Source organism: Echinococcus granulosus (genome assembly GCF_000524195.1).
Source record: "Echinococcus granulosus chromosome Unknown EG_S00144, whole genome shotgun sequence".
Classification (NCBI taxonomy): domain Eukaryota; kingdom Metazoa; phylum Platyhelminthes; class Cestoda; order Cyclophyllidea; family Taeniidae; genus Echinococcus; species Echinococcus granulosus.
In genome coordinates this window covers 63,530-89,109 of record NW_020170524.1, presented here as the reverse complement: position 1 = coordinate 89,109, position 25,580 = coordinate 63,530, and the positions used below count along the sequence as shown (strand labels likewise).

The following is a 25,580-nucleotide window of genomic DNA, read 5'->3' as shown; positions in this document are numbered from 1 at the left end:
CGAAGACCTCAAAAACAACCACGAAGACTTGAGTCAACAAGCTAAGTATTCGAAAAAGTGTCGGCAAACTTACATATGACCTAGAGAAAAAATTAACAAATTTATTGTTTCACTAGGCATAATAAAAGAAATAAAGTCGATTATTTTGGGTAATTACCTTGTAAAACCATGTAATTGCCTTTGCCTTCGTTTAACTTAAGAAGAGAAACACCTTTTGGACTTCTGCAGATCAGTACGAAATGGTAATCACAGATGCACCTCCTGATTGTGCCACCAATTTTGGTTTTGTGGTTAATGCAAAAGACCTTTAAAACCTTAGTTATATTTGTTTTGTAAAAGAGCCGAACTTTTCATGGTGTTTGCTCCCCCTTTTCTCCCATAAAATTCACAAAATGCTGCTAAAAATATTACATATATTGCATAACCACGGTTGTCTAACTTTTAACTTTGATGATAGGCTACTTTTGGCTTGGCCTCTTTACCACGCCATGTGGGCTGACCTTCGGGTTTCTATATGTCGGATACGTATATTATGTCCAAGAATCATGTATTTCTTGCCTTTAATGGGATTTTAAGATACTGCTGTAGCGCCCCGAGACTCCTTTAAGACAAAAGAAGGCACAATACTCGGGCAGAATATATATATTCAGCACTGAGAAGGTGTCTGGGCTATTGGCATGGCCCAAAAGGCCAGCCCACCCAGCGAGGTACAAGGGGGGTAATTCGAAGTACAAAAGTAGCGCCTCACCAGAACCGAGGGATAAACCACTATCGTATTACAACTGCAATAAAGCTTTCTAACTTTTTTGTGAGAAGTTGGGAGTCTGGCGTCTAGGCGGACATCTTATTGGGTGCACTTCTTGGCATCTTCCTTGCGCCTGAAACAAATCGCAGCACTACACCCTTGTACGCACGGTTTTAAGAATAAAATCAAAATATAAGTTATTTTATGAATATTGTTTTTTCAAGATACTCATTTTGGCTTTTTTTGCTCTGGAACCACCTGGTGCTTTTTAAATAGACTCTGACGTTCTTGTTTTACCAAACTTAAAAGTAGAAAATTCACTTACTTAATGTCGGCTACAAAGTTAAAAGGTTTATCACTCTTTTTGTGTAATTATTCGTTACCTTCAGTCACACTTCCTGACCTAAAGGCAACCTTGATCAATGTCATTGGCTCATTGCGTCGAAGCTTTCATTAGTTTAATAATGATGACAGGTATTGGGTCTCCTGTCTCATGCAGGGATGGTGATCTGTCAGCCCCAAATGATACTTTCTGTGAAGCCGATTCTGGTTCTCCAAGTTTACCAAGCCCTCGCCCGCGATATCTTGCTGCTCCAGAATTTGTCTCTCGTGAGATAAGTTCCCGTCGTCAACACCCCAAACAATATTCCAGCGCGGATGACATCATGTGGGTTCTGTGTTTTTTTCTGCTACCTTTCTTTCTTTTTCTGTACTTTTTTCTCGTTTGTGTCGTATGGTGTTTCTACTGTCTTACACTTTTTGTTCTTGAAAACTAGTTAATTTGGTGTCATGGAGTTTGATCCCATTATTTTCATTTCCCTTGCGGTTCCGGTTAACCTTATATAGTCTAAGCTTCCCTTCCTTTATGCCCGTTTTTCCTGTGGGAATGCAAATTGTATTAAGAGGCCATTAATCCTTTAGTCTAGTTGAGGTTCTTTTTTCTCCTTTTGTAAACCAGTTACTTGCATAATGTGTTTGAAATATGTTATCGAATAGAGTGCTCTTTGTTAAATTTTTCAAGACTAATATGCAAAATACCCCTAGTTTTTTGTTGCGATTTCCTAGTTCAAAACCTCCCGATGAGCCTAACGGAGTGATCCAGTCAACAACTTTTCTTCATGCGTACGAGCGGCCAAGGTCGTCTATCGGTTCTTTGTTATCCGGTTTTTTCATTTGTTTGCTTTGCTTCCTTGCAGATGGAATTGCTTGGTGCTCGTATTTAATGTGGTATCGAGGTTGTTTTTTTAGTACTAATTCGCACCACAAATAATCGTTTGCAAGCTTATTCGACAAAAATGCAGTTTTTTTAGGCTGTACTTTCAGAATGGGCCTTGAAACTTGAAAAGTTGTTTCTTATTACAATATTGTTTTTTTTTTCACCTTAAGCGACCTTTTTAGTAACGTTAGCATGTAAATTTCGTTGGTTTGTAGTGTAATTTTGAGTGGGTTTAACCGGCTTTGATCTGCTTCTTGCTTTATTGTTGCTTTACTTTCAGTGATCTTCCGCGAAAAGATCCTCAAGAGGCCAAACGCCATCGAATTGAATGCAGCAAAATCATGCAGAGCATATCGAAAAAGCGTAGGTGTCAATCTTAATAAAAATTAATTTTTGGGACATTTTCCTGCCTTGTCTCTTGGAGTCAAAGACGTATTCTTGAGGACTTTGCAAATATACGTGGGAAACATGACGTCACGATCTGCCCACCTGAATGAATTAAAACATCTACTTGTTTATCTGTTGGTAAACGCAATCACCCCTCAAATGGATGGTTTTTTATAATTAGCTATTATAAATTCTCGCTTTAGATCAGGAGCAGATATCTCAACTTCTAGCTAAACAGGAGAAGCGCCATGTGAACGAGGCTAGAACTGGCAATCGTGTCAACTACTGGCGTAACGACGTCATTCCATCCTGGGATACCTTAGAACAGACCAGTCTGCTCTTTGACGACTGGTGGCTTGGCATACCCTCCCCTGTGCGAAGTCAGGTACCTTACCTTTTGGCTATCTTTTACAAAGCGTCCGTGGTTTTCTTCGTCGTCTTCATACTATCAAAAAGGACTTGTTTTTCTGCATGTGATGATGAATACATTGGTCGTTAAGGAATTGTTTAGCTAGGTTTTCGTAGCTCACAAATGAAAGTGAAAATATAACTGCTTCTCGACTACTTTTTTATCAATCAACTCTGGACCAATTATGTTCAAACTGTAAAATCCTATTTGCAGTAATGGTTAAACGTTTTTGCAGTAATTATGGAGTCTTCCGTGCCACTTTCAGTGGGATTTGTGACCTTTAGTTTTAGCAACTGCTCCACCGTTTTGTAAGCCATGGGGACAAGGGTTTCATTGCATTGAGTGCGGTAAAGGGTGTTCATCTTTGAAAGCGGAAACAGTCTTGACTACAGGATGTTTATGGTCATGTATTTTATTGTAGGGCAACCTCTGTCATCCTATGTGCTGAGTGTTAGGCATCTCCTGATGTCTCAAAACTGACTAAATTCGATCTGTATAACTGGCAGAGACGTGAATAATCCCTTATATATCCCTCTACACCCAGGCTTTGGCCCCATACTACCTGATTTAATAAAGCGGTTTTTTTGATCAGGTTTTATGACACTAAATTACTGTCCCTTCAACAAACTCTTTCTTCTCGAATGGCCTTCCTGCCTACTTTTACTTCATTACGCTCTTAAAGACTACATCTTATTACATGTTAGGCGTAGGGGGCTGTTGTGAGGTCGTTTTCTTCATTTTATGTGGAAGCGTCACAAGACCACCTTATCATGTGCGATTTAACTTCCATTATATGATCAACTCTTCTAATTGAAGTCGCGTCAAACACTGCTTTACATATTGTCATATTTCAAAACCTTTTTTTACTAGTGGCAACCTGCGACACGATGAATGTACCTTAGTTGTGAAATCCTTACATGCCTAGGTGTGGCAGCTGATAATCGGCAATCCGCTCGGCATCACTAGAGACCTCTTTGAAAGTTGCCTCACCCAGAGCCGCTACACTATGCATCGTTTGGAGAGCGCGCGTCGCCTTGCCGACGCCTTCGATCACGCCTCCCAAGAGGATAATAAATTCACCACTCTGATAGCTACCTCATCTAGTACAAGACATTCTGAGCGTCTCTACTCCTTGCCTGGCAATGTGGGCGAGGCTGAAGTAAATGCCTTGTCCCAACTGCGACTTCCGCGTCAGGCGTCTGAAATAGAGGCCCCTGTCATCTCTCGAAGGGTCTTAATTACACCTCCGGATCCCCTTACACCATCGTCCTCTCTCGCCATTCCGGGCGACCTCTCTTCAAGTATGTTCCTTTCCTTCCGTTTTCCCCATTGCCACCTCTGGTCGACTTGCTTGTTAAGTTTGCCGATTCCTTCTCTTTCCTATGGTAGTTTTTGTCATCTGACGGCACAGTGAGTTTCTTGCATGTCTATTATGATTTCATGCATAGTGCTGCCCTGTTCGCTTTGTCGCTAGTTGTTGCATCATTCAGCGTTTGCTTTGGTCCTGTGAGGATGATTTAGGCTTTCTTATCGGAAGTACACTGTTTGTGAAGTCAATACAAAGCGTGTTTTTTGTTTGAAGCAATATTTTGTGGTGAAATCTTTGAAAGACGTGATTCATTTCTTGCCATCTCAATTTAGAACTGAGGTTGAAACTTAGTAGTCCGCTACATCTGGTAGTAATTGAATATCCTAGTGTTGCTTTTGCTTTTAGAGGAATTTCACTTGTAGTTTGTTAAACGAAACATGCATTTGTTGTTGACATAAACTAAAATAAACAGCTTTTTATCACAGTTAACCTAGCTTAAAAGCATTTCTTTTAGCTTTGAATATACTCCCGTCTTTTTGGTAAAGCGGCATTTTCGTGAAAGTCAACCATTTCTCCTAAAGCCTTTTTTTTGTGTATATCCCTGTGGATAAATAAGTAGATGCTAGATTCTGAATTCCTTGTCTATGCGGTGCAATCATCCTCCTCCTCTTTTGGTGCCGGAGTACCTGAGCCTAGCATCGTCTCTTTGTCATAAGCCCCTTTGCATTCCAAATCCCCGCGCATTTGTTGAATATTCCCGACCTTTAAGAATATGAAGACTTTTGTAATGTGTCAACTGAGTGTGCGTAAAGTGGATTTTGTCGTGGGAATTTTATTTAATCTAGAAGCCAATCAATGGGAAATAATACAGACGCATATTGCTAGGCAACCGCTACTGATTTCCAATTCCCCAAAATCACATGAAGGCAGCTGCTTCCGTGTTGCCATTTATTTCCATTTCACTGTGATCAACTTAAATTAAACTAACCGCGTTTTTATGCATTATCCCAAAAGTAATCCTCCTTTCGGTTGATCTTGTATATAAGCTGACAAATTCCTATGTTTGACTCAGTGTAGTAAATCCTGCTGATCTGGACTCAATGGTTGTTAGTTTTTTTTGTTTTTGATGTTTTGAGCTTCTAAATGACCTCTCTCAATCACTTACCTACTCAAAATTCCGTCTGTTTTATACTTACAATGCTGTTTGTTCTGCGTTACTTCATGCTCTATTTTCAACCATTCCAATCTCTCAAGGACATTCTTTTAGTAGAGTTTTAAATGTTTCTTCCTTCCAGCATTGTGAAGGTATGTTTCCATTGGTCGAGAATGTGATGCTTCAGAATTGATGACCCGACCTGACTTAATTGACCACGTCATTATCCGGCAGTTGACCTAGAATCAACCAATTAGAGGGCGCTCGTCGTTCACTCCCTCATTAATCAATTTGCTCTGTTTCATCGCCAGGCTCACTCTACCTTCACGGTAGACCCTTGGAGAGTCCGTCGTTTTGACCACTTGGCCATCACAGTGTTTAAAACAGATACAATTACCCTTCATTGCGTAATTTTTAAGGACTGATCACTTCATTCTACCATTATTTGGCATTTTCGTTATCGTATTATTTGTGTTTGAATAAGAATTTGTTTGAGAAATTATAAAAGTGTGCAGATTAAAAGCCTAGTCTAATGTATTAATTTCTTCTGTTTTCAATTAACAGGCAGGATGTTCTGTTAATTCAAAATAAACCACTCGCTCACTTTTTTAATGAAGTTAAGGTGCTGCAAACACTTTAACAGCACACCTTTCTATTTAATCATCGTAAAATCACTGGAAAAGAAGTCTCAAAGTAGTTAGATGAAAGTGAAGTAACTGGGGAGAAAAGTATCCTGCCGAAGATTTCAACCACACATTATTCGCCATTTTTGGTGATTTCTTGAGCAGTTTTTCAAAATCACTTTACAGAGGGGATTTTTTCGTATTTTTATTAACATTTATGTTATCCAGCGTTTTCATGTAATAAATATGTTTAAAACGAAACACAACCTATTTTTTGATAGAAGTGTCCATTAAGTGTTTTTCTAGGGAACGGATTCCTTTTATCTGACTTTTTAAATGAAATGATTGCCATCATTACCCTATTCATTTGCATGACTTTAACATCAAGCCGTATCTTTGGGCCAAATTCTTCGCCAAGTTATTAATGACTTTGTTGTGGATGCTTGTTGCTTGCATCGTTTGGTGGTTACACTCTGCTTGCTTGTCAACTCGCTTGGGTCTTTTTAAACGTCATTTATCCCTCATTCCTTTTTTACTTTTCCCCAACACAGATGAGGTGGCCTCACTGCAGGTCATTCGATTGGATGTCTCACGGACCTTCCCGATGCTCGGGGTCTTCCAATCGGATGGGTTGCACAACCGCAATTTACATGACCTCCTGGCGGCTTTTGTAGCCTACCAGCCCACTCTGGGCTACCTTCAGGGTATGTCATTCATCGCTGGCATCCTTCTTCTAGTCATGGATGACATCTACCCCGCCTTCATTGCTTTTGCTACTCTCATGAACCGACCCAGCTTCTACGCCTTTTACAGTCTGGATGAATCAGAGGTTCGTTCCGTGGCATATCGTGATAGCAGCTTGTCTTTTCTGACGTAATCGTGTGGAGGCAATATGAATAATTACTTAAAATCGAGCTCTGTACAAACCCTCATTACCTGAATCTGCTTTTACAACTTTTCAAATTTGTACTAGTCGGGGGTTCGTGATTTAGCATGGCGTGATGTGAGTTTGGTGTTTAAGTCTGACTTCAAAGATGTAAGATGCAGCAGTGGCTGATGATGTGTACTGTTCTTTGAGCAACTGCTATTGGCGGTTCATTATTATTCCAGTGCCCTATTCATAGAGGCTATCTGAAACGGGGACTGCTATTTGAATAGTACCCACTTTTGTTACTCTACTGCGTATTATTTATTTGTCTGACACTTCACTGTGTCAACTTCCCATTGTTGTCTCGATAATCTCATTTGATTTCGATTTTCGTGCATGCCAGAGCTTATAAAAATGTAACTGCTGTTACAGTTACAAAAAGCTGTTTTTGATGAAATCATTGATTTGCATGTAACTTCCCCTCATTAACTGATTGGTCAGTAGGGATCATTTGTTACACCTTGATCCACTGGAACAGTAGACTGCCATGATCCTCATGCTTAGTTCCCTTCTTTTCGACCATTGGAACTCCTGGTAATCAGTCGAGCCAATTCGTTTTTAATATTAACATAGTTTTCTTCTTGTAAGACTTTTCATGAGGGAGTATTTACTCATCACTCTTCCATCGAATCGTGCACTATCTATGAACATAGTGGTTGTGTTTTAGTAATTACGGTGCTTTTAAAATGGTGTTTACTCTAGGTGAGTTCTTGGTCTGTCTCTTATTGATGGATGCCGGTTCACGCATTGCTTCTACCAGATTTTACTTGCATTTTAAAGTTTGCGGCTTACTTCGGAGCGTTCGATGCGCTGCTGGAGGACCGAATGCCACGTCTATTCGACCACCTCAAGAGCTGCCGATTGGACTGCAAACTCTACCTTTTCGACTGGCTCTTCACAGTTTTTAGGTAAGGCATCAAAAGTTCATAATTCCAATTACTCCAAACTTGGAGATAGGGAGATTGTTTCGCAGGAACGATTATGTTGGTGTCTTTTCTCCCACCACTTTAGTACCGCCCATTCATCTGCCTGGCTTCACCTCGATTACTCTTAGCATGAAGTTGTTAAGTTTTCCAACTTTAACTTTCGGTAACCCCTCAATCGGAATCTGGGCCTGTTACAGATGCATGTATTTAACTGAAAATTGAGGGGATTTTCAAGCCTCATGCAATTTTACTTAACTCCCCACAGATTCAACTTTCCACAACCGAATCATTCTGTAGCGTTTTTTTTTCGTGGTATCAAGCTAATTTATTGACACACAGATCTTCTTTGATGTATCAGTAGACAGGCTCATACTCTTGTCGAGGACTAAAAGGGTGGGGCATATCTGCTGTAGTGGCAGGATCACTTCTGTAAACAGCCCTCCGTTGGTGTACAGAAGAGCTGAGTGGCTAGTAATACAGGCCTTACGAGTAGATATTCGTACTACCATGCCGAACCACTGTTGAAGCAAAAAAGGCCAGCATAATGCTATTTACAAAAAGACCATGGTCAACCGCTTCACTTCGATAGGAAAATCGCCTATTCCATCTTGATCAAATCACTGAAATTCGAATGTTTAATTAATGAAGCTCAAAAAAAAAATAAGTAAGCTCTTGACAATGCAGCGGACTCATTTTTACTATCTCTAAGGCAAAAATGGGAACACCGCTAGTCCACGTAATGCTTTGACTAATCCAAGGTTATTATAATCCAACTGCTGCTTAAAAATGAAAACACTACCCTTGTTTTCGACAAATTTCCACTAATTGTGGGTTTTTAGTTCAATTGTACGATGTTCAAAATCACTTGCATTAACGCCTAGTATGGAGACTCATTCGATAGCAGAAATGTTTAAAACATGAAAACGTCCTCTTTTTCTATCACAATGGTGATTAAGTGCAATGTTTGCTTGCTCTGCCAAAGAATTGGTCTTAAAACTCATACAGAAGGACTGAGGAGGCTAGAGAGCTCGTCAGAAGACTATGCCACCAAGGGGAAAGTTGAGATCTGATGTTGCTTCAGTTGCTAATTTCCTTGAAGAGCGCGTGGGTGGGACGCTTGTCATAAGTAAATGTGGCTTTGATAACCCTTCTGTTAGTAATCTCTGTTGATTCAGGCATCCATAAACGATGCCTTCATCTGCGATGCTAAAGCTCAGTAGTCTGCCAAGCAAATCGGGATTGATGCCTTTTTGGCTTGGGTATGGTGTAATGCCCCGAGCCCTCGCAGTTTTTCAAATGGGTCGGAAGACGAACCTAATGCGCAAATATCGCTATTTCACTTCTCCTATTGAACATCTGGGGTACTCTATATTTCACTAACTTGCTATTTCACTTAATAGTCGGAGCCTCCCCCTGGATGTAGATTTGCGCATCTGGGACCTCTTTCTACGTGACGGTGAGGCCGCTCTGCTACTAGCTGCGCTGGGCATCCTACGAATGTATGAGGAATACCTCCTCCTGTGGGATTTTGATCGCCTCGCCTCCTTTCTCACCGGTTCTTTGCCTGAGTCCATGTCACCCGATGATTTAGTAAGCTATTCTATTTTCTTAACCATTTTATCTTCCAAATTTCCATAGTTTATGGTCATACACAGTATTATTTCCGACTATGAGTTCTAGCATAAAGACGCGTTGCAGCAGGTCGTACAGATTGATATTAAGGACAAAAGGATGGTTTGGCGATGGGGTGGCTTGTGGGCTGACAATATGCTTACCGACGTATTCAAAATATTTTCTTCTGTCAAGTGATTTGACAATATATCCATTCTGTTGGGAGAATAGTGTCTTCGTTGTGAGCACCCTTGGTCAAGTGGACATTAGTTTACGAATTGCCAGTTTTTCCGTCGCGATTTCATTAAAATATGGCATTTGGTCGTCCCTGGATGCATTACACGACGCTCGAGTCTGGAAGCCGTTTTATTATGCACATAGGCTCAAGCTAACTGGTATGGTTAAAATGTGTGGGGCCGCTTGCCACCAGCGCGCTATCCAAATCACGAGCGACTGAAAGTACCTCTGTGACATTTAAACAAAAAAAACATCAAAGGGCATTGTCTAATCAATCGTTTCCAGTAATCTTTGACTAAGATTTGCTTTGTGAAGTCAGGATGCAACCACACAGGCAGGACGATTTCTTAACAAGGACTTTGTGTCCAACGGCGGTTTAGCCAATGAACACTCAAGTAGGATTACTTCAAGTGCTGAGTTTGGGAGGTGATAACGTTCCGATGTGTCACCTTGATCTTCCTCAGTTTTCATCATTTCCTCATTATCTTTCAAAATACCTTGCCTACAGCGGTTTTAATGAGTGTGAAAATGTCGACATTTGGTAAGGGTGCGGTACCTCTCTCTGCAGCTGATCTTTTTGCTGAACCTTGGGTGCTCAACATCTACGTATTTTAGAACCCCTTTTTTCCCATTTTCAGACATCCTGCATGCGATCACTAGATCTCTCCACGGCTGTTATTAAGAATGCCCTTGAAAAAGCAAGGAGTTCAGTCAAAAGTAACTGCGCCACCGACTCAACTGTTCCTTGCAGTGATTGTGATTCTGAGACACCCTCAGAGGCGCGCCAGGAGCAGTCAGAGGGTCATGGGACAAAGAGGGGCCTCCTCGGCATCCGCAGTCGACGTATAAAGCCACAGAACAATAATAACACTAACAATCACGACATGACATCGGCGACGATCGCTTCTAAATTCTCCGCTTTCCGGCGAAAGCCCCCTGTCCCCGCCGCTACCTCTGCGTTCGGTGCGTGGAGCCAGGAGGTCTCTCTTGACTATCCAAAACGTGAGACGTAACCGTCTCACTATTATCCCAAAGCTGTGATTGTAAACTTATGATAACCTTTTTGGCGCCTTTGACTTGGCATAATTATGCATTCAATAATTTTTAGTAATGGGTTTGGTTTTTGCCGTCCCGGGGAAGGGTATCAACTTCTTCAAACAATAAGGGCAAACTCCTTGGGAGTCGGCTTGTTCCTGCGGTTTTGTTGTAGCTTCTGAAAATTTGATATCACTTTATCCAAGGAAGTTGTTGTTGCAAACCAATTGGCGGGAGAAGGCCAATCCAGTCCTTGGTTCTTTACCAGTAGTAGGGTGAGGTTCGGTGCGTCCAGCGTGTACAAGGGAAATAAGGGTAACACGTTGATTGTTTGTTTAACGGTCGATTTTGTTGAAGAGCCACTTTGACTTGGTCACTGTACTCAACTGAGTGGCTGGCTTCTTGGCTATGCCAGTAGTCCTAGTTCTTTATGTGTCCCGAATATGTATATTCTGACCGAGTATTATGTCACCTTTCGTCTTCAGGGAAGTCTCGGTGTGCTACATAAGGGCTTGGTATTACGGGATGGCCGTTATGATAAATAGTTAAATTTAAAAAGAAGGGTAGATGGGGGACTAGTGATATTGATACACTCATGTGTCCCGAATGGGGAAGTGAGTTATCAAATGCACAGGCCAGTACCTTAAGTTTTGCAATGAGTACATAATAAATAATTAATAAAAATCGCTTGGTATTAAATTAGATAACAGAGCTGTGTCAGACATGTTCTTGTCTCCACTTTGCATAAAAAACAAATGCTAATTTGTTATAAAAATGTCCACATGCACCATGTTTATCAACGATCCTATTATTTATTTAATTATTTGTTCAGCATAAATTAATGAGTGAATTCGAGTGCAAAACGAAAAATTTGGCTAACCTACCGTATATGGGTACTAAATCATGGGGTAGTGCTTTAAATTCCAGAAATGAGTTGTCAAGCTGTCGTGTAAGTTTTACTACGTAAATCAACAACAATATTTGTGTGTCTTCCGATCTGATTGGACGCTGGCTTTATTGGGCGTACTGGGATTGAAGACGTCATCGGTAAAGGCGCTTTTATTTTAACTTTTAACGTTTGGGCGCTTCTTAACCACAGTCATATTTTATTATTCCATGACGCGGCTGTAGTATTTAGGTAATCTAATGTTAAACGGCCCAAACTCATACTAACGATTCATCCTCAATCGTTTTCAGTCCTTGTATGTGCTGAATTCTAGTTAAATCTTAACTACTTAGTGCGCATAGACAACTTTTTTCCTCTTTACAATTTATTATCTAGGGCCTTTTACGTGGTCGGATGTACTTATTTCCTGTCCAAGCTTAGTTCAAGTAATTAGTTTAGTGGTTCGTCTGGCATTCCTACTTTTTTTTACATCACTGCCACTAGTTCCACGGAAACGTAAATGCACAGATTCGCTTATAAGCAGTAGTGATGCATCGTACTATACAGTAGTTCGGTAAACACATGGTTTCAGATTTTGTTTTGCCCCGTCCAACTTATTACTATTAGCCCTGCTACCGTCTCACTACTGCATGATTTGAAATTATTTCAAAATTTTTCAAGCAATCTGGATTACAGTTGTACTTGTAATAAATTTACAGACTTTTCCTATTCGATTTTTTTGACTGAATTTTGCATGTGAAGATCTGACTGCTCATTTATGACCGCAAAGAAATATTTTCGCGGTTGATGTAAAGGGTCTTTTTCATAACGAATCTACTCACCCCATTTTTTGCTGAAAATGCATAATTGCGGTTTTAAAAATTGCGATTGGTACATATGCCTTACTTTTTAATATTTGATTGGTGCTATGAAGTAATGTGGATATGTTTCTGCCATGCTCCACGTACACTTGTACGATTTAATCTCTTTTCGCTGTAGTTGGCCGTGTTAATGGAGATTTTCTTTAGTGGGTAAAAAAAAGATACCGTCTAAATGCCACTTTTTGCAAATATTATATTCAGTTGTCCCCTATTTCTCTAATGGAGTTCATCTGATAAATTATCTAATTAATCGAATTCCGGCTGCACGTCAGCAATCATTTCTGTGCTTTTGTTCCCCATAGTTCTGCGGAAATGTTATTTGGGTGCCGTCTACTCCTATTTGTGGCCTGGTTGATCTCATTGGCAGCCGCTACATCATCACAGGGGCCCACTGAACTAATCTGTTTCGATCCAGAATGTTCCACACCCTATCTGCTTGGAGAGGTTATCACTGATCTCCCTGAACAATCTCTCCGCAAGGGTGCCATCATAGAGATATTCGGTCAATCGGCATTAGAGGAGAGCTACCGCATTAAAGTTGGTGAGCATTTCTACGATGTTCATAGCAGTTTTCTGCGTCTCGGCGCGAAGCTACTTGAGCCGCGGTCTATGGTTCGAGTGAAGCTGTCTCGATTTGACTCCTCCACTGTCCAACCGACTGGAGGTGGTGAGAAATCCGTAGACTTTTCGACTGTCTCTAGTACCAGCGATTCGTCGTCAATCGCGAAAGAAATAACGCTTTCGAGCAAAAGGGTAGACACACCGTCAACTCAACAGAATATAACACCTCCACCTTCTGAAAAGGGGACTTCGGATTATCAATTTTTGCAACAGCAGCAACAACAACAAGAACATCAACAAAAGCCTGGACCGACTGTATCACAATCCTCCGAGCTTCCAAAGGAAACAATAAAGCCATCTCAACCAGTTCAACAGCAGGAAGGAGTTCCTTTATCTACGCTGCAGGCAACTGAAGGTGCGAATATGCGTCCTTCGGATCACAGTTCTACTCTAGAAAAACCTCGTACAATTGACGAAACAAGTTCTTCACTTTCTCCTCCCAAAACAACGGTGCCGGGGTCTGGGTTGGAGACCGAAATAGTATCTCCTCCTGTAGGACAACACCATTTGCAGCAACCATACCTATCTTCAGAAAAGGCGACTTCTGATGGTCGGTTTATACAACAGCAGGAGCATCAGCAAAAGTCTAGGCCGACTGCATCACAATCCCCTGAGATTCCAAAGGAAACAATAAAGCCATCTCAACCAGTTCAACAGCAGGAAAGAGTTCCTTTATCTACGCTGCAGACAACTGAAGATGCGAATATGCGTCCCTCGGATCACAGTTCTACTCTAGAAAAACCTCGCATTTTTGTAGAAACTACAAGTCACTCACCTTCTTCCGAAGCAAAGGTTCCAGGATCTGGGTTGGAGACTGAAACAACGCCTCCATCTACGAGCCAACAACGCCTACAAGATTCTGGGCCTAAGTTACAATCAGTTGAGAGTGTGAGGATGCAGACTTCAGATTTGCATTCACACGCATCGATGCCTGAGACGAATACAGCATCCGTGCATGTAGAGAAGCATGAAGTGCAGCAGCCTTCTATAGAAAAACTACAGTCTCAAAAAACGAATGTAGATATGAAGATTTCATCGGAACCTACGATCAAGATTGAAGAAATATCTCCAAGTACTGACCAACATCGCCAACAGCTTAATCAGTCTCCGTTGCAGGAACCATTTTCACAGGTTGGCACAGGTGCTAAAGCTCCTTCTTCTGATTCACGAACTGTTCTGCATCCAAATATTGAAATGGGCCATTCTTCAGCACAAAATACTCAAACATTGGAACCTCATTTGAAAACTTTTGCAGACCAAAAATCCCAGTATGTGCAAATGCAATCTCCTGTTCCACCTAAGGAGAAGGAAAGGGTTAGTCAGTCAGATCAAGTGGTTACTGATGAATCGAGTGACCATCAGCCAAAAGTACTTCACCATGCTGAATCGGGGTTGAAAGATGTTTCAGAAATAAATTCTCAGGAATTGGCAATTGAAGCATCTGCGCCAGGTAATACTGACCACGGACTCACGAACAAATTTGAAGAAGCCGAGGAACCTCCTTCGTACACCTCAGTAGAATCTCATTCTCCAGATCTTGGTGAATTAGTAGAAAATGACGAAGATCCGCCACTGCGACCACTGATGGACATTGCAACAGAGTCCACCTTCTTCCACTGTCTCTCCTACGCTTCAAATGGCACATTTATGTCTCCCAGCATAGACTCATCCTCTCACATCGTTAAGAAGTCCATCCTAGCTGGTGCGGTACTGTTTTTTGCTCGACAGTACTTCAACGCCGCACAGATCCTCCTCTTCAAACTTCCTCTTACACTTGTTTCCTCTCTCGATCGTATCCTTACTTTCGCATTCCACTTACCTCTTGTTTTCTTCATCGCTTGGCTCTTGTTCCTACTCTCTATCCTAACCACCTGGCAAATAGTGAAGCTGTTCAATCGGCTCTTATTCATCGGCCTCACCTCTTCCAATCCTGATGATCCTAGGAGACGATCTCTGGCTGAGTGGCTAGCTGTTGAAGAGAATGCTAATCTCTTGGCAGGTAGTCTGGCGGACAAAGAGGAGGCTTATGCACGTCTCATTGTGTGGTCCACAAAGGTGAGCGAGCGCTATGAGCACCAGACTCGCAATCACTCCACCTCGGAGACGCGCATCCACAACCAATTACGAGATTTGAAGGCTTCCCTGGCGGATAGTTTGCAGGAGAACAAGGAACTGAGAGTCACTCATGACGCGTTGGTAGAACAGTTGTCCAATGTGAAAACGGAGGCTGCTGCCACCGCCACACGATTGAGAAAGGAGGTGGCTGCACTGAACGACCGATTAGAAGAATGCACCCGTCAGTACACGGAGAGCATTGAGAAAGAGAAGGCGCTTTTAGCCTGCGAGGTTAATAGCCACCAGTCAAGAGCGGAAAACGCAGAAAAGATGGTGAACGAACTGAAAGAGGCAAATCAGCGATTTGAAGAGGACCGTGCTGCTCGAGAACGCGAGCTCTCGAGTCTACGAGAGGCCTTTATTGAGCTTAAGAGTGCTGAACTGAAAAAAAAGAAAATCAGTCAAGAGCTGCAAAGAAATGTGTCGCCGCGGCGGCCGAAAAACAAAACGAAGACAAGGGCTCCACTGGTGGCTGGGAGGTGGAGGATGAATTAGATATGGACGAGATCATTGAGGAAATTGAAGGCCCTCTGGAGCAAGCGAGTGAAGGTGATGGAGATGAAGTTCAGTCCTCATTAAGGGAATTCCTGGAGGTGGGACGCCTCAGAGTGGCTTTGGAAGATTCTGAAAAGCAGGCTCGTGCCGAAACTGCTGCACGTAAACAGGAGACGGAGTTGCGCACTCAACTACAAGAGACGGTGGAGGTGCTCAAAGGCGAGAATGCCGATCTTTCACAAAGGTTGCGTGTAGCCACGGAGGATTGTGACGCCTCGAAGAAGAAGCTGGAGATCCTCTCAGAATATTTCAAAGAGCGCGAGGCGGTGCTCCAACGTGACTTGGGTAGGCAAGCGCTTAGTGAATCGGAATCGATGGAGGAGCTAAAATTTTTGCGTAGCAAACAGGAGTCCTATGAGGTGGAGGTAAAGACCCTTCGTGATCAGCTGGCTTCAGCACGACGCGAGTTAGCTGAGTCTGAACGGGTTAATCGACGTCATATCAGCGAATTGGACAAGCGTTTACATGAAAACTGGTTGTCTGCAAGAGCTCTGGAGAACGTTGTGAAAGATTTGCGTGGTGAGAATAATATACTCCGACAAAAGATGTTCACTGGTGAAAGGGCTACTATAAATAAGCTTCTCTCAGGTATTCCACCCCCACCTCCACCACCACCGCCACCAGCAGTGGCGTTGGCAACTACCAAATTACCGGAAATGCGGTCAACCTCACGACAGTCGGAGAAGAGTGTTGGATCCCATCCACAAATATATCCACCTCCGCCACCACCTTTTCTTCCATTTTCTCAAATTCCGTTAACCGGTCCAGGTGGATCGCAATTTATTCCTCCAATCCCGCCACCGCCTCCATCCCTGCCGAATTCATTACTTTCCCAACGTCAGCAAGTAGAAGCCAACAGACAGGTTCCACTAGCAGCAGTCCCAGCATCAACATCGCGGGATGCCGCTCAATCCTCGCCAAAGTCAGGTTCCAACACCTCGGGAAGCAATCGTTTCATCAAGCAGCAGCTGCAATATCACCAGCGGTAGCGACTAATTGGCCTTGGCTGTGTTGCAGTGTTTAGGTGCATTTCTGAGAGTCATGGAGGTACTCACCTACCCCCCCCCCCCCGCCTTTAAGCTCCTTGCTTTTGCTACCACTGTGAGAAGTGAAACTAATGCCCCCTTTTCCCTCCCCTTGTGCTTGTGATTTACTTCTAAAGCGCTTTCATTTTTTTCCTCGCGCACCATACCTTCCCTTCTGTGCCTATACTAGCAATTTCGGTGTGCACATATTTTGACATGTTCGTTTTAATGCCACGTATACGCATCTCCCAGTGTTTACGCGCAGCCGTTTTTTGGATTCAGAAAAGTCGGTGTCACCTCTACAACGGTTACAAACAATCAGAGCATTGGTTTTCACACTGGGGGGCCCCTGGAATTCACGTATTCGTTGATTGGGTGATGATGTGATTTGGTTAGCGGGAGGAACGCCCACCTGATGCATTGATTGGGAACTGTTCACCTCGTTGCCCTCATGTGAACAACACTATCCGCATTGCTCACGCTTCAATACCGCACCTTTTGGCAAATAATCCTCCGTGAAATAACCACGACACAAAATCAGACATTCCAGTGCATTTGTATCTCTCTGTAGTGTGCTTGTATTTGATGCCAGTGTCACGTAGATAACATCTTCCTCACGAGCTTACAACTGACTGTGTTGAAGTGTGTGCAGCGTCCCCCGTCGACTCGTTTGAGATATTAAGGTGCAAGGTCGAAGGGGTCTCGGCAAGAGCTCGGTCTTACACGAATTTGATGATGGTTAAAGTGTAGAAATGCGCAAATTTTGCTGGAATCCAACTTGAGATGAGAGCTAGAATTGTGAGAAATAAAATGCCTTAATACCTGAGGCAGATACGTGGATAGTGCGACACAACTTGATGGTTCCAACCGATACAATCCCATAGTCAGGGGCAAATCCGCCAACAGCCATCATTCCATCTTGCACCAACGATGCGTTTAATACACTCTTTCACATTACTGCGGTGCAGACAAGAGAGGTAACGAGAAACAAAATCACAAATCACAGCAGAAATGTACAAACGAATCCAGTCCAATTCAAAGGATAGAGTAGTGGAGAGCGCCGCCTTTTTGTGGTCGTCCGCAAAGAGAGAGGGGGGAAAGGCATAGGACAGGTTTCCTGAAAGACGAGGCTTAGGAAGAGGAAGGCAAGCTTTAGATCACTCCTCAAAGTCGTTTGGCCATCCTTCGACGTCTGCGCTCGGCCTCCATGGCCATATCCTCCTGATCTTCTCGAGCACCGAGTCGCATACTAAAGATGTAAAATTTTTAGAAATCTTCAAGTCACATGAAAACTTGAGCGTTTCAAATGGCAGCTTTAGTGCGCAGTTTGCGCATTTTCGGTTTTCTTAAAGTTCAAACCACCAACACACAATAAAATTTCGTGGTAAAACTAGGGCCAAGATGAATGAAAAAAAGTAAACATCGTTTATCAACGAGTTTGAGCTCCCAGCGACTAAGCATGGAGAAAACAAAAACAGCCAAGCTCTTCCAACGACTTAGGCAGTTCGATCATTAAAACAGGACTACCGCATTCATGGATCGAGATCTTACAAAAGTAACATCACGACTACAAAATATGAAACAAATTTTCACAACCGAAATCTGTGAGTGCAATCATTTAAGAATTTCAACTAACTGGTGATAGAGATGTGGCACAATATTTATGGGAATAAAGCAAAGCATTGTTAATTAAAAGTACGTTAAACACTGGGGGGAGACACGCTCTTGCGAAAAAAGGCCAATAGTATGAGAATCTAAAAAGCCGTATCACTGAATCATAATGGTATAAGTCGTACCTGCTTGATGAAAATTGACATTATAGCCAAGTTAACTATGACAGGCGGAATCAAACAACATTCCAAAAGTAGCTACGCACCTCAATTTCTCTTCCTTCTCGATCTGTCGATAGGACGACTCCATGGAGGCGAGATTATCGTACTTGCTAATTTTCGCGTATTTATTTGGATCAAAGTGAAGTGACTTGTGGATGTCCTTCACCGCTCTCAAATAGTCCTTTGCAGAAGTGCAGTCCGTATCGTCGATGAAACTGTCATCACTAGCATATTCGTCACTCTCGTCATCCAAGTAAGCGTTTGGAGACCGTCCGCTGCTGGCTGTGGGTAGGGAGCCGTACTGTGCTGCGATGCCTTGCACTGTAGGCACAACCGCACGGGACCTCTCCATTGTCATTCGTGGTTGGAGGCTGGGCTGCTTGACCGGAGGCTCCATGATGGCGGGCGGTCTCCTCTGATCATTAAAGGGTAGTGCCGCCAGACGGAGGGATGAGTTACCATTAGAGGGGGGAATTGCCTTAGAGATCGAGTTTATAGAGTCGAAAGAAGTTTTCCTAATAGACGATAGAGAAGCCAAACCTGACTCGACTTTAGATCGCGGTAGTCCTAGCTGCGCAGCGATGCCTAAGGGTCGAGGCATATTTGCAACATTGCCTGGCGGAGGCTGCGATGCAGGCCGAGCTGGCTGTTGGACTGTTTTTAAATCGGAAGAATGGGACTTAGAGGAGGTAGAGATGGAATGAACAGGTCTAAGTGAGTTGCTTGATCTGTGATGTACTGGCGCCGCAGTGGCACGTTTGGAATGCAAAGAAACATTGCTAAGAATGGTGGGAGGGTGGATGAGTAATCTATTTGTACTGGAGGAGTTCAGACTGACAGAGCGGTTCACATTTACAAGTGATGAGGTAGAAAGTTGAGGCGTTTTATGCTTAGATGCGATTCTCTGCATACTGGTGTCTCTCGTTTTTTGGACCGGAGCTTTAGCCTTGGAAGCAATTTGTCGTTTTGGATCACTTGAATGAATACCCGTTTTCGAAGAATTAAGGTGTGTCGATGCAATAGCAGCAGGGTTAACTCCATTTGGTGGGATAAAATTGCCATTGGATACATCTAAATGACCTTTCCTCGGGATCCGGCATTGTTTTTGGTTATTTAATGACTGTGAGGGATTCAAACTCGCAACTTTAGGTATTTTAACTGCAATCCTTCGTTTCTTCAAAGAACTTGGAATGGGGGAACCTCCACTCATCTCCTCCAAAGCATCCATCAGTGAAGACGACCTCTTCTTCGGTATGGGTGTGGGGATATATACCACGCTTGACTGATTCCCACTTTCAGAAGGCGCATCAACCTTTAAGGATGATCCATGGGACGTATTTAAGGAATCATATTCAATGCTTTTATTCTGAGAGATAAATGAATGTATTGGTTCCCTGCGTTTATTTGCTTCTTCGATAGCCTTGCGTTCATTTATAAAGTGCTCTCTCCTCCTCTTTAATTCATCTGAGATTTTTTTAATCTTAATTTATGATATGATTGTGAAAAATACCTTATTATCATTCCGCGCCTGATTTTGCTGAGCGAGTCTAAGGAAATTCTGAAAACTCATCGCTTAAAGGTGAGATACGATCCTAAGCTAGCGCAAAGGATGGTAGCCCATTCAAACAAAATTATGGACTAAATCAAAGAATTTACAGGTTTTAAAGTAAAACTAGCCTTTGGTTATACGTACACTACTTTCATGCAACCAAGGGTGTCTATAAACAGGATGTTCTGCAATTTCAAGAACAGAGGAGTAGTTTCTCATTCTAAAATGAAAATTACCTAGAATAAAACTTTTCAAACTTGTAAAAGGCAGAGGTAATGACGGTAAAGTTTATTCATACGTTGCTCTTTTTTCTGCTACCGACAAGTAAATATAAGCTGATATACATAATTTTGGGAAACATTCTACCCAGTGAATCTAGTTTTCTTTTCAAATGTTATACGGCACGAATCCCATTCATCTCATCTTTTTTGACCTTCATACAAATTAAACGTAGAGACTGACCCGTTTGAGAGGCGATTGCTTTCTCCCCCTAAGAGGTAAATCTAAATAACTGAATCCCTGTATAGCTTCGTCGCATTTTACATCGTCTTCACTGATCCCACCTATAAATCGTCGTTAAATTTGCCATCCAGTGGTTTTTTCGTTTTGCTTGGTAGTGTACCGTGTGGATTTGCTTTATGCAATGAAAGGTTACTGGCTAGGTATGGAATTGTTCGTTGTAGACGAGGTAGTGTGTAGTTGAGAGCTCTTTCACCACCCGGAATAGATCGTTGCTCCAAGAGTGGTAAACCTTAGGATGCATTACTAGCAAAGAATCTGTCTCTGTATTTGTGCTAAAAATCCGTCTAGGTGGACTTTATTTCATCTGTTTTTCGTAATATTTCTTTTGCCTGATACAAGACAGTCATGAGTGCTTGCGAGCGTTCTTAAAGATTGCCGTCTGTCGCATCTGTATTTAATAGAAAGACACCTGAAGACACCCACATTTTGCAACCTGCGAGCATTTTAATGGGCGGAACACTCATTAACGTATGAACGGTGTCTCTGTACGCTAAAAATGGCACGTTCTAAGCTGAAGTCTTAGTCTTCCAGAAGCGATTTTTTGGTGAAGGCTCTAGGCAACCCGATCAGAGTGCATTTCTTTCTTTTAACCTGTCCATTGCCTTGCGGACGCTCAGATTTCGTGCGTGCATTTAAGATCTGAGTCGCCTTACATAGTTCAGTAAATGCAGGGCCTTGACGGCTATAAAGCGATTTAAGCACTTTCAGTTGAAGATAAATGAAGCAACTATTTAACTGTCCTTCGCCTTCGTGGGTTCTGCAGCGGTTACTTTCATTAAGTACCCTATTATAGCCAGAATACACCGTTTCCCTCTTTTGGTAGGTGGTAGAGGACCCATAATGTCTACACTTACTCCTTTCTCCTTTCGCTGCAGTGGTGCGATAGTTACTGAGTGAGGTCTTTTGAAGCAGCTGCAAGTAATACAGATCCGGCAAAAGTCTAATAAGTCTGAAGTAAGTAAAGGCCACCATTATCCTTTATTTGAGTTGCTTAACATCTCATTCACTAACGTGGTCGAGTTGCTCTTGCAACTTTAGTAAAACTGTTTGTACTAATGAGTGTGGCAGCACTGAGAAGGTTTTGACCATTCTTGTCTAGTCCATCAGGCCACCTTGCTTGACGAGGTCATCCCTTTCGCTGTGGTTTTATAAGTGGATGTCAGGAATTCTTCGCAACCCCGAGTTCAAAACAAAATGGGCAGTTTCGCTCATCTTTTTAATGATAATTAGTACTTAAGCTTAAAAATATGTTTTGCAGCATAACTTTATTTATTTTCTCGCTATCAGTCCTTGGGACAGTGCGCATCCTAACAGCCGAAATTCTTTACAGTATCTTTGCTTAGCTAGCATTTGGGTGGATAACGACGCGCTTTTGCTGTTTTAAATCAATTTTAAAAGTTCACGCCGTCTTTGAAAGGTCGAAGATGCGCCGCCGCCGCCTCAAGTGTAGAAATATCCTTGTTCATTTTTCTTCCCTGGCTTTCTTACCAATTAAAAATAAAATAGGGTTTTTCTGAGACACATTTATTGGTTGGAGTCAGTGGGAATGGGTACAGGTTTAGAGGACCGCGACACTAAGTTCTTCTCCGGTTCCGAAGATGCTGACCAATCCTCATTTGTGAGGCTCGAGTCCACTGTACGCTTCCTCTCTAGAAGATGCATTTGATTAACTTAAGTACCGTAGTTAAGCCTTAAAAAAGAACGACTAGGTAGTGTAGTAATTAGTTGTTTAGTAAGGGACCACTTCTCGTGATTGTTTTTGTCCTTCTGGGTAGGCTGGCTCCCGGGCCATGCCAGGAAGCCTTACTTCCGCAGCAAGATAAGTTTTTAAATATTTGGGGGCAATGTTTCCTAACATCTCCAGAAAAGTCTTGGGGTGCTGCGTGCCAATTTATTATCTTTTATTATATTTGCCCAATTCTTCGACATTCAGTTTACCAATTACTATGAAACTTTTTATATTTTGCACAATGTTTGCATAAAGATGCTCTTTAAGCCTTCAATTCAATTTAAAATTTGTGTTTTATTGCCTTACGCTTAATAGGATTGTTCTGTGGTATGCTGCACGTCAGCGGGCACTACGACATTGCTATGTGTTCGGTGGTAGGTTCTTGTGTTGTTATCACTCAAAGAATTGGGTATTTGTTTAATCCAAATGGTTGGTAATCCCAATGACATTTGTTTAACTTCATTTAATGAGACCCATCGCTGGCATTACATAATTGCCTGTCGCGGTAACCATGCCATAATGTGTCTGCAGTTCTAGTATATTGTTCTTTTGGATCTTCCTCAGTACTTCATCTAGTATTTGACTCAGATATTGGCATGAAATTTGCCTTCCTGGTGTTTGCTTGTGAAATGTACTGTAAATCCAAAATCACTAATTTAATTCATGCTGGTGGCTATCTCTATCCAAATGATTTCATCGCCCCTTAGGGTAATGGAAGAAGAGGTATTAAGTCGGCATCGTAAGGAGAAGAAAGAGCTTCAAGGTAACGTTTGATAATGCAACTGTCGCATTTTCGCATTAGCTAAAATTCAGAGCCTGAAGAAAAGTGTACCTAAGGGCGATCGTAATCGACGCAACGCTGTACAACAGGAAATCGCAGCATTAGAGAAGCAGCTTGCTGGACGACAGGCTGAAGAATTGAAGCAGTTAAATGCTTCTTTCGATATCCCTACTAATTCAACATCAGGTACGTTCCCGCCACTTTCAGCAAAACATACCCTCTATTAGATCTGACTCCTCTCAATGGAAGTGGTGAAACACCACCATCGAGGGTCAGTAAAGCTGCTAAACGACGTAAAAAGGCCGCGGCGAAGGCACAATCTCTTTCAAAGGCTGTAGAGGAGTCTCTTGCCAGGGATGCCTCTTCAACGTCTGCCCTCGAATACTGCCAACTCGAACGCGCTCTCTTTGAGCGTGGCCTTACACTGCACAAGGTGACGCATCTGTCCATTGATTTATGGTTTACCTTAGTTATTAAATATTACCCTTAACTACCGATTGCTATGTCTTCTAGGCACTTGCTTCTAGCTTTTAACTTCTGATTACTCTAAAGGTTCCCTCGGATGGCGACTGCCTATTTGCCTCCATTGCGCACCAATTGGATGTACTGGGTCTAACAGAGTGTTTGATGGAAGCTTGCGACAAATTCGGTGTGACGCCGCCTGCCGCAGAGGACGTGAAATCCACTGTACGATGCCTGCGAATGCTCGCCTCTTCAGTTATTCGACACAATGGAGAGGACTACCTACCTTTTATTTGCTCGGAGCCGGATCTGACCTGCGATTCCACTATCGGTTAGTTAGCATTTCAGTGCAGTCCCACTCGTTTCTACTGTCAACACAACACTGGTTTTCTTCTTTGTGATACAAACTTCCCTTAACACGAATGTCTTTAAAACTCCTGTCCATGTTTGTGATTTGAAATAACGAAATTCCACCACTACCTTATCTCAATAGCCGAATGTGGGACGAAAACTTATTCAAATTATCTGTGTGAAAGTCGAGGTGGGTTCTTTAATTCCAACTGCCCTTAAAGGTTGCCACAAATGATCAAGTTTTGAACCAAAAGTACATCAGAAAGTCTTGCTCAGGTTGGTATTTGTCAAAATTTAGGAATTGTCTCATAACTTAGCTATGAAGACTGAAGCAGAGATTTGGGCATGTGACGAGCAATATTTTTTGTCTATATTTGGGGATATGTTGGTGGTTTGTTTTAGAAAGCCCGGCTTGTGTTTTACCGCTTTTCCATCGGTAACGATTGTCTGCGCTGGAGTCTATGTACCTAGGGTTCTGTCTTGCCAGCGTTATTTCTTGCTTGAACTGTGAAATCGGCTCTTTTTGATAAATATAGGTGAAGAAAGTGTTGCAACAGCCTAAAGCTGAATACGCATCGAGAAAAGCAAAGAATATCTGTTTGTTCCTCTATTTGTCATGGCCTCAGCATCTTCGTTATGTATTAACCATTCACCAGCTTATCCTTCAATTTAGCTACGATTGATCTCTACTGCAAGAAGCTAGAAGCGCCAGGCACTTGGGGTGGTCAGCTGGAGGTAAGTGATTGTCCTTAAGCAAGCCTTCTCAAACTTTCTACCCCCTTTTACTAACGCTACCTTCTACCAGATTCAGGCTCTCTCCACCGCGTTGGAAAGACCCATTGAGGTTCTACACACGGCAGGTCCGGTGATTCGATCGGGCGAAACGTTCGCCGCCTCTTCCAACCCACCAGCTCCTTTGGTTATCACGTGAGTCATCCACTGCTTTCATCGTTTCTCGATGAAGAGACGTTGATATTATATTTGCCCTTTCAGAGAGCACCCAATAATTTACAGTAGTTGTAAAATTCTAAACTATAAATAAGGGCTTTATGATTGGTGATTGTTTCTACATCGTCGGTCCGCTTTTAAGTGGTTTGAGGGGAAAACCATTTGTCAAATTGTTCTGCTGTTCACGAAAGAAATGCGATTCTCGGTATCGTGCTTTTTTAACTCGTCAGTGATTGTAAAAGGTTGGATTTGGCGTGTCTGTCCGCCATATTCCGCAGTTAAACTCTCCCAAGAGGGCTTTTAATCGTTAAAATATGCAGATTGACAAGTCATCACATTTTTTTGGCAGCTATCTTGCACTTTTGACCGGTGCTTTTATTTTTTGCCTTTCAGGTACCATTACCACGCATTTTCGACAGGAGAGCACTACAATTCTTCCAAGCCACTGTAGGTGGAGGTTGCACCCTTGCCTGACCTGACTGGTCCTACTGTGGGAACTACATCATACAAGCGTCGATTTCCACAGGGAGGAGATGTTTCATAATGTGTTTGTAATCATTGGCGTTTCATGAAAATAAATTTCTAGTACAAATCTATTTACATCCTTATCAGATCCTACTGTCAGAAACCAAGGTTTGTAATACGGCCAACTTGAGGAGGCTGTTTGCAAGGTTAGCATAAGTGCATGGACTCTGCGAAGAAAAGTTCAAATTTTATCATTTAAATTCAATTTGATAAATTGTC

At 42.4% G+C, this 25,580-nt stretch overlaps 4 protein-coding genes across 4 annotated transcripts; 3 read left to right on the top strand and 1 right to left on the bottom strand. All coding sequences in view use genetic code 11, as the record gives it.

Annotated features, from left to right (window-relative positions):
* Positions 1-1,212: 1,212 nt before the first annotated feature.
* Positions 1,213-10,557, top strand: EGR_09351 (TBC1 domain-containing protein; the record flags this gene model as incomplete). Its single annotated transcript, XM_024498600.1, has 8 exons — positions 1,213-1,412; positions 2,242-2,324; positions 2,552-2,733; positions 3,683-4,058; positions 6,394-6,671; positions 7,551-7,678; positions 9,097-9,286; positions 10,183-10,557. 8 exons carry the CDS (start codon positions 1,213-1,215, stop codon positions 10,555-10,557), a joined length of 1,812 nt encoding a protein of 603 aa, XP_024346981.1.
* A 2,101-nt stretch (positions 10,558-12,658) lies between these two features.
* Positions 12,659-16,626, top strand: EGR_09350 (Cutaneous T-cell lymphoma-associated antigen; the record flags this gene model as incomplete). The annotated part of the gene is made up of 2 exons (XM_024498599.1): positions 12,659-15,455; positions 15,536-16,626. The coding sequence occupies 2 exons, from the start codon at positions 12,659-12,661 to the stop codon at positions 16,624-16,626; spliced, it is 3,888 nt and encodes a 1,295-aa protein (XP_024346980.1).
* Positions 16,627-17,826: 1,200 nt separating this feature from the next.
* On the bottom strand, positions 17,827-19,095 carry EGR_09349 (Protein SPT2; the record flags this gene model as incomplete). Its single annotated transcript, XM_024498598.1, has 2 exons — positions 17,827-17,911; positions 18,539-19,095. The coding sequence occupies 2 exons, from the start codon at positions 19,093-19,095 to the stop codon at positions 17,827-17,829; spliced, it is 642 nt and encodes a 213-aa protein (XP_024346979.1).
* A 589-nt stretch (positions 19,096-19,684) lies between these two features.
* On the top strand, positions 19,685-25,287 carry EGR_09348 (OTU domain-containing protein 6B; the record flags this gene model as incomplete). Its single annotated transcript, XM_024498597.1, has 9 exons — positions 19,685-19,745; positions 22,610-22,703; positions 23,002-23,057; positions 23,097-23,261; positions 23,303-23,508; positions 23,628-23,868; positions 24,562-24,623; positions 24,694-24,815; positions 25,230-25,287. The coding sequence occupies 9 exons, from the start codon at positions 19,685-19,687 to the stop codon at positions 25,285-25,287; spliced, it is 1,065 nt and encodes a 354-aa protein (XP_024346978.1).
* Positions 25,288-25,580: the final 293 nt, after the last annotated feature.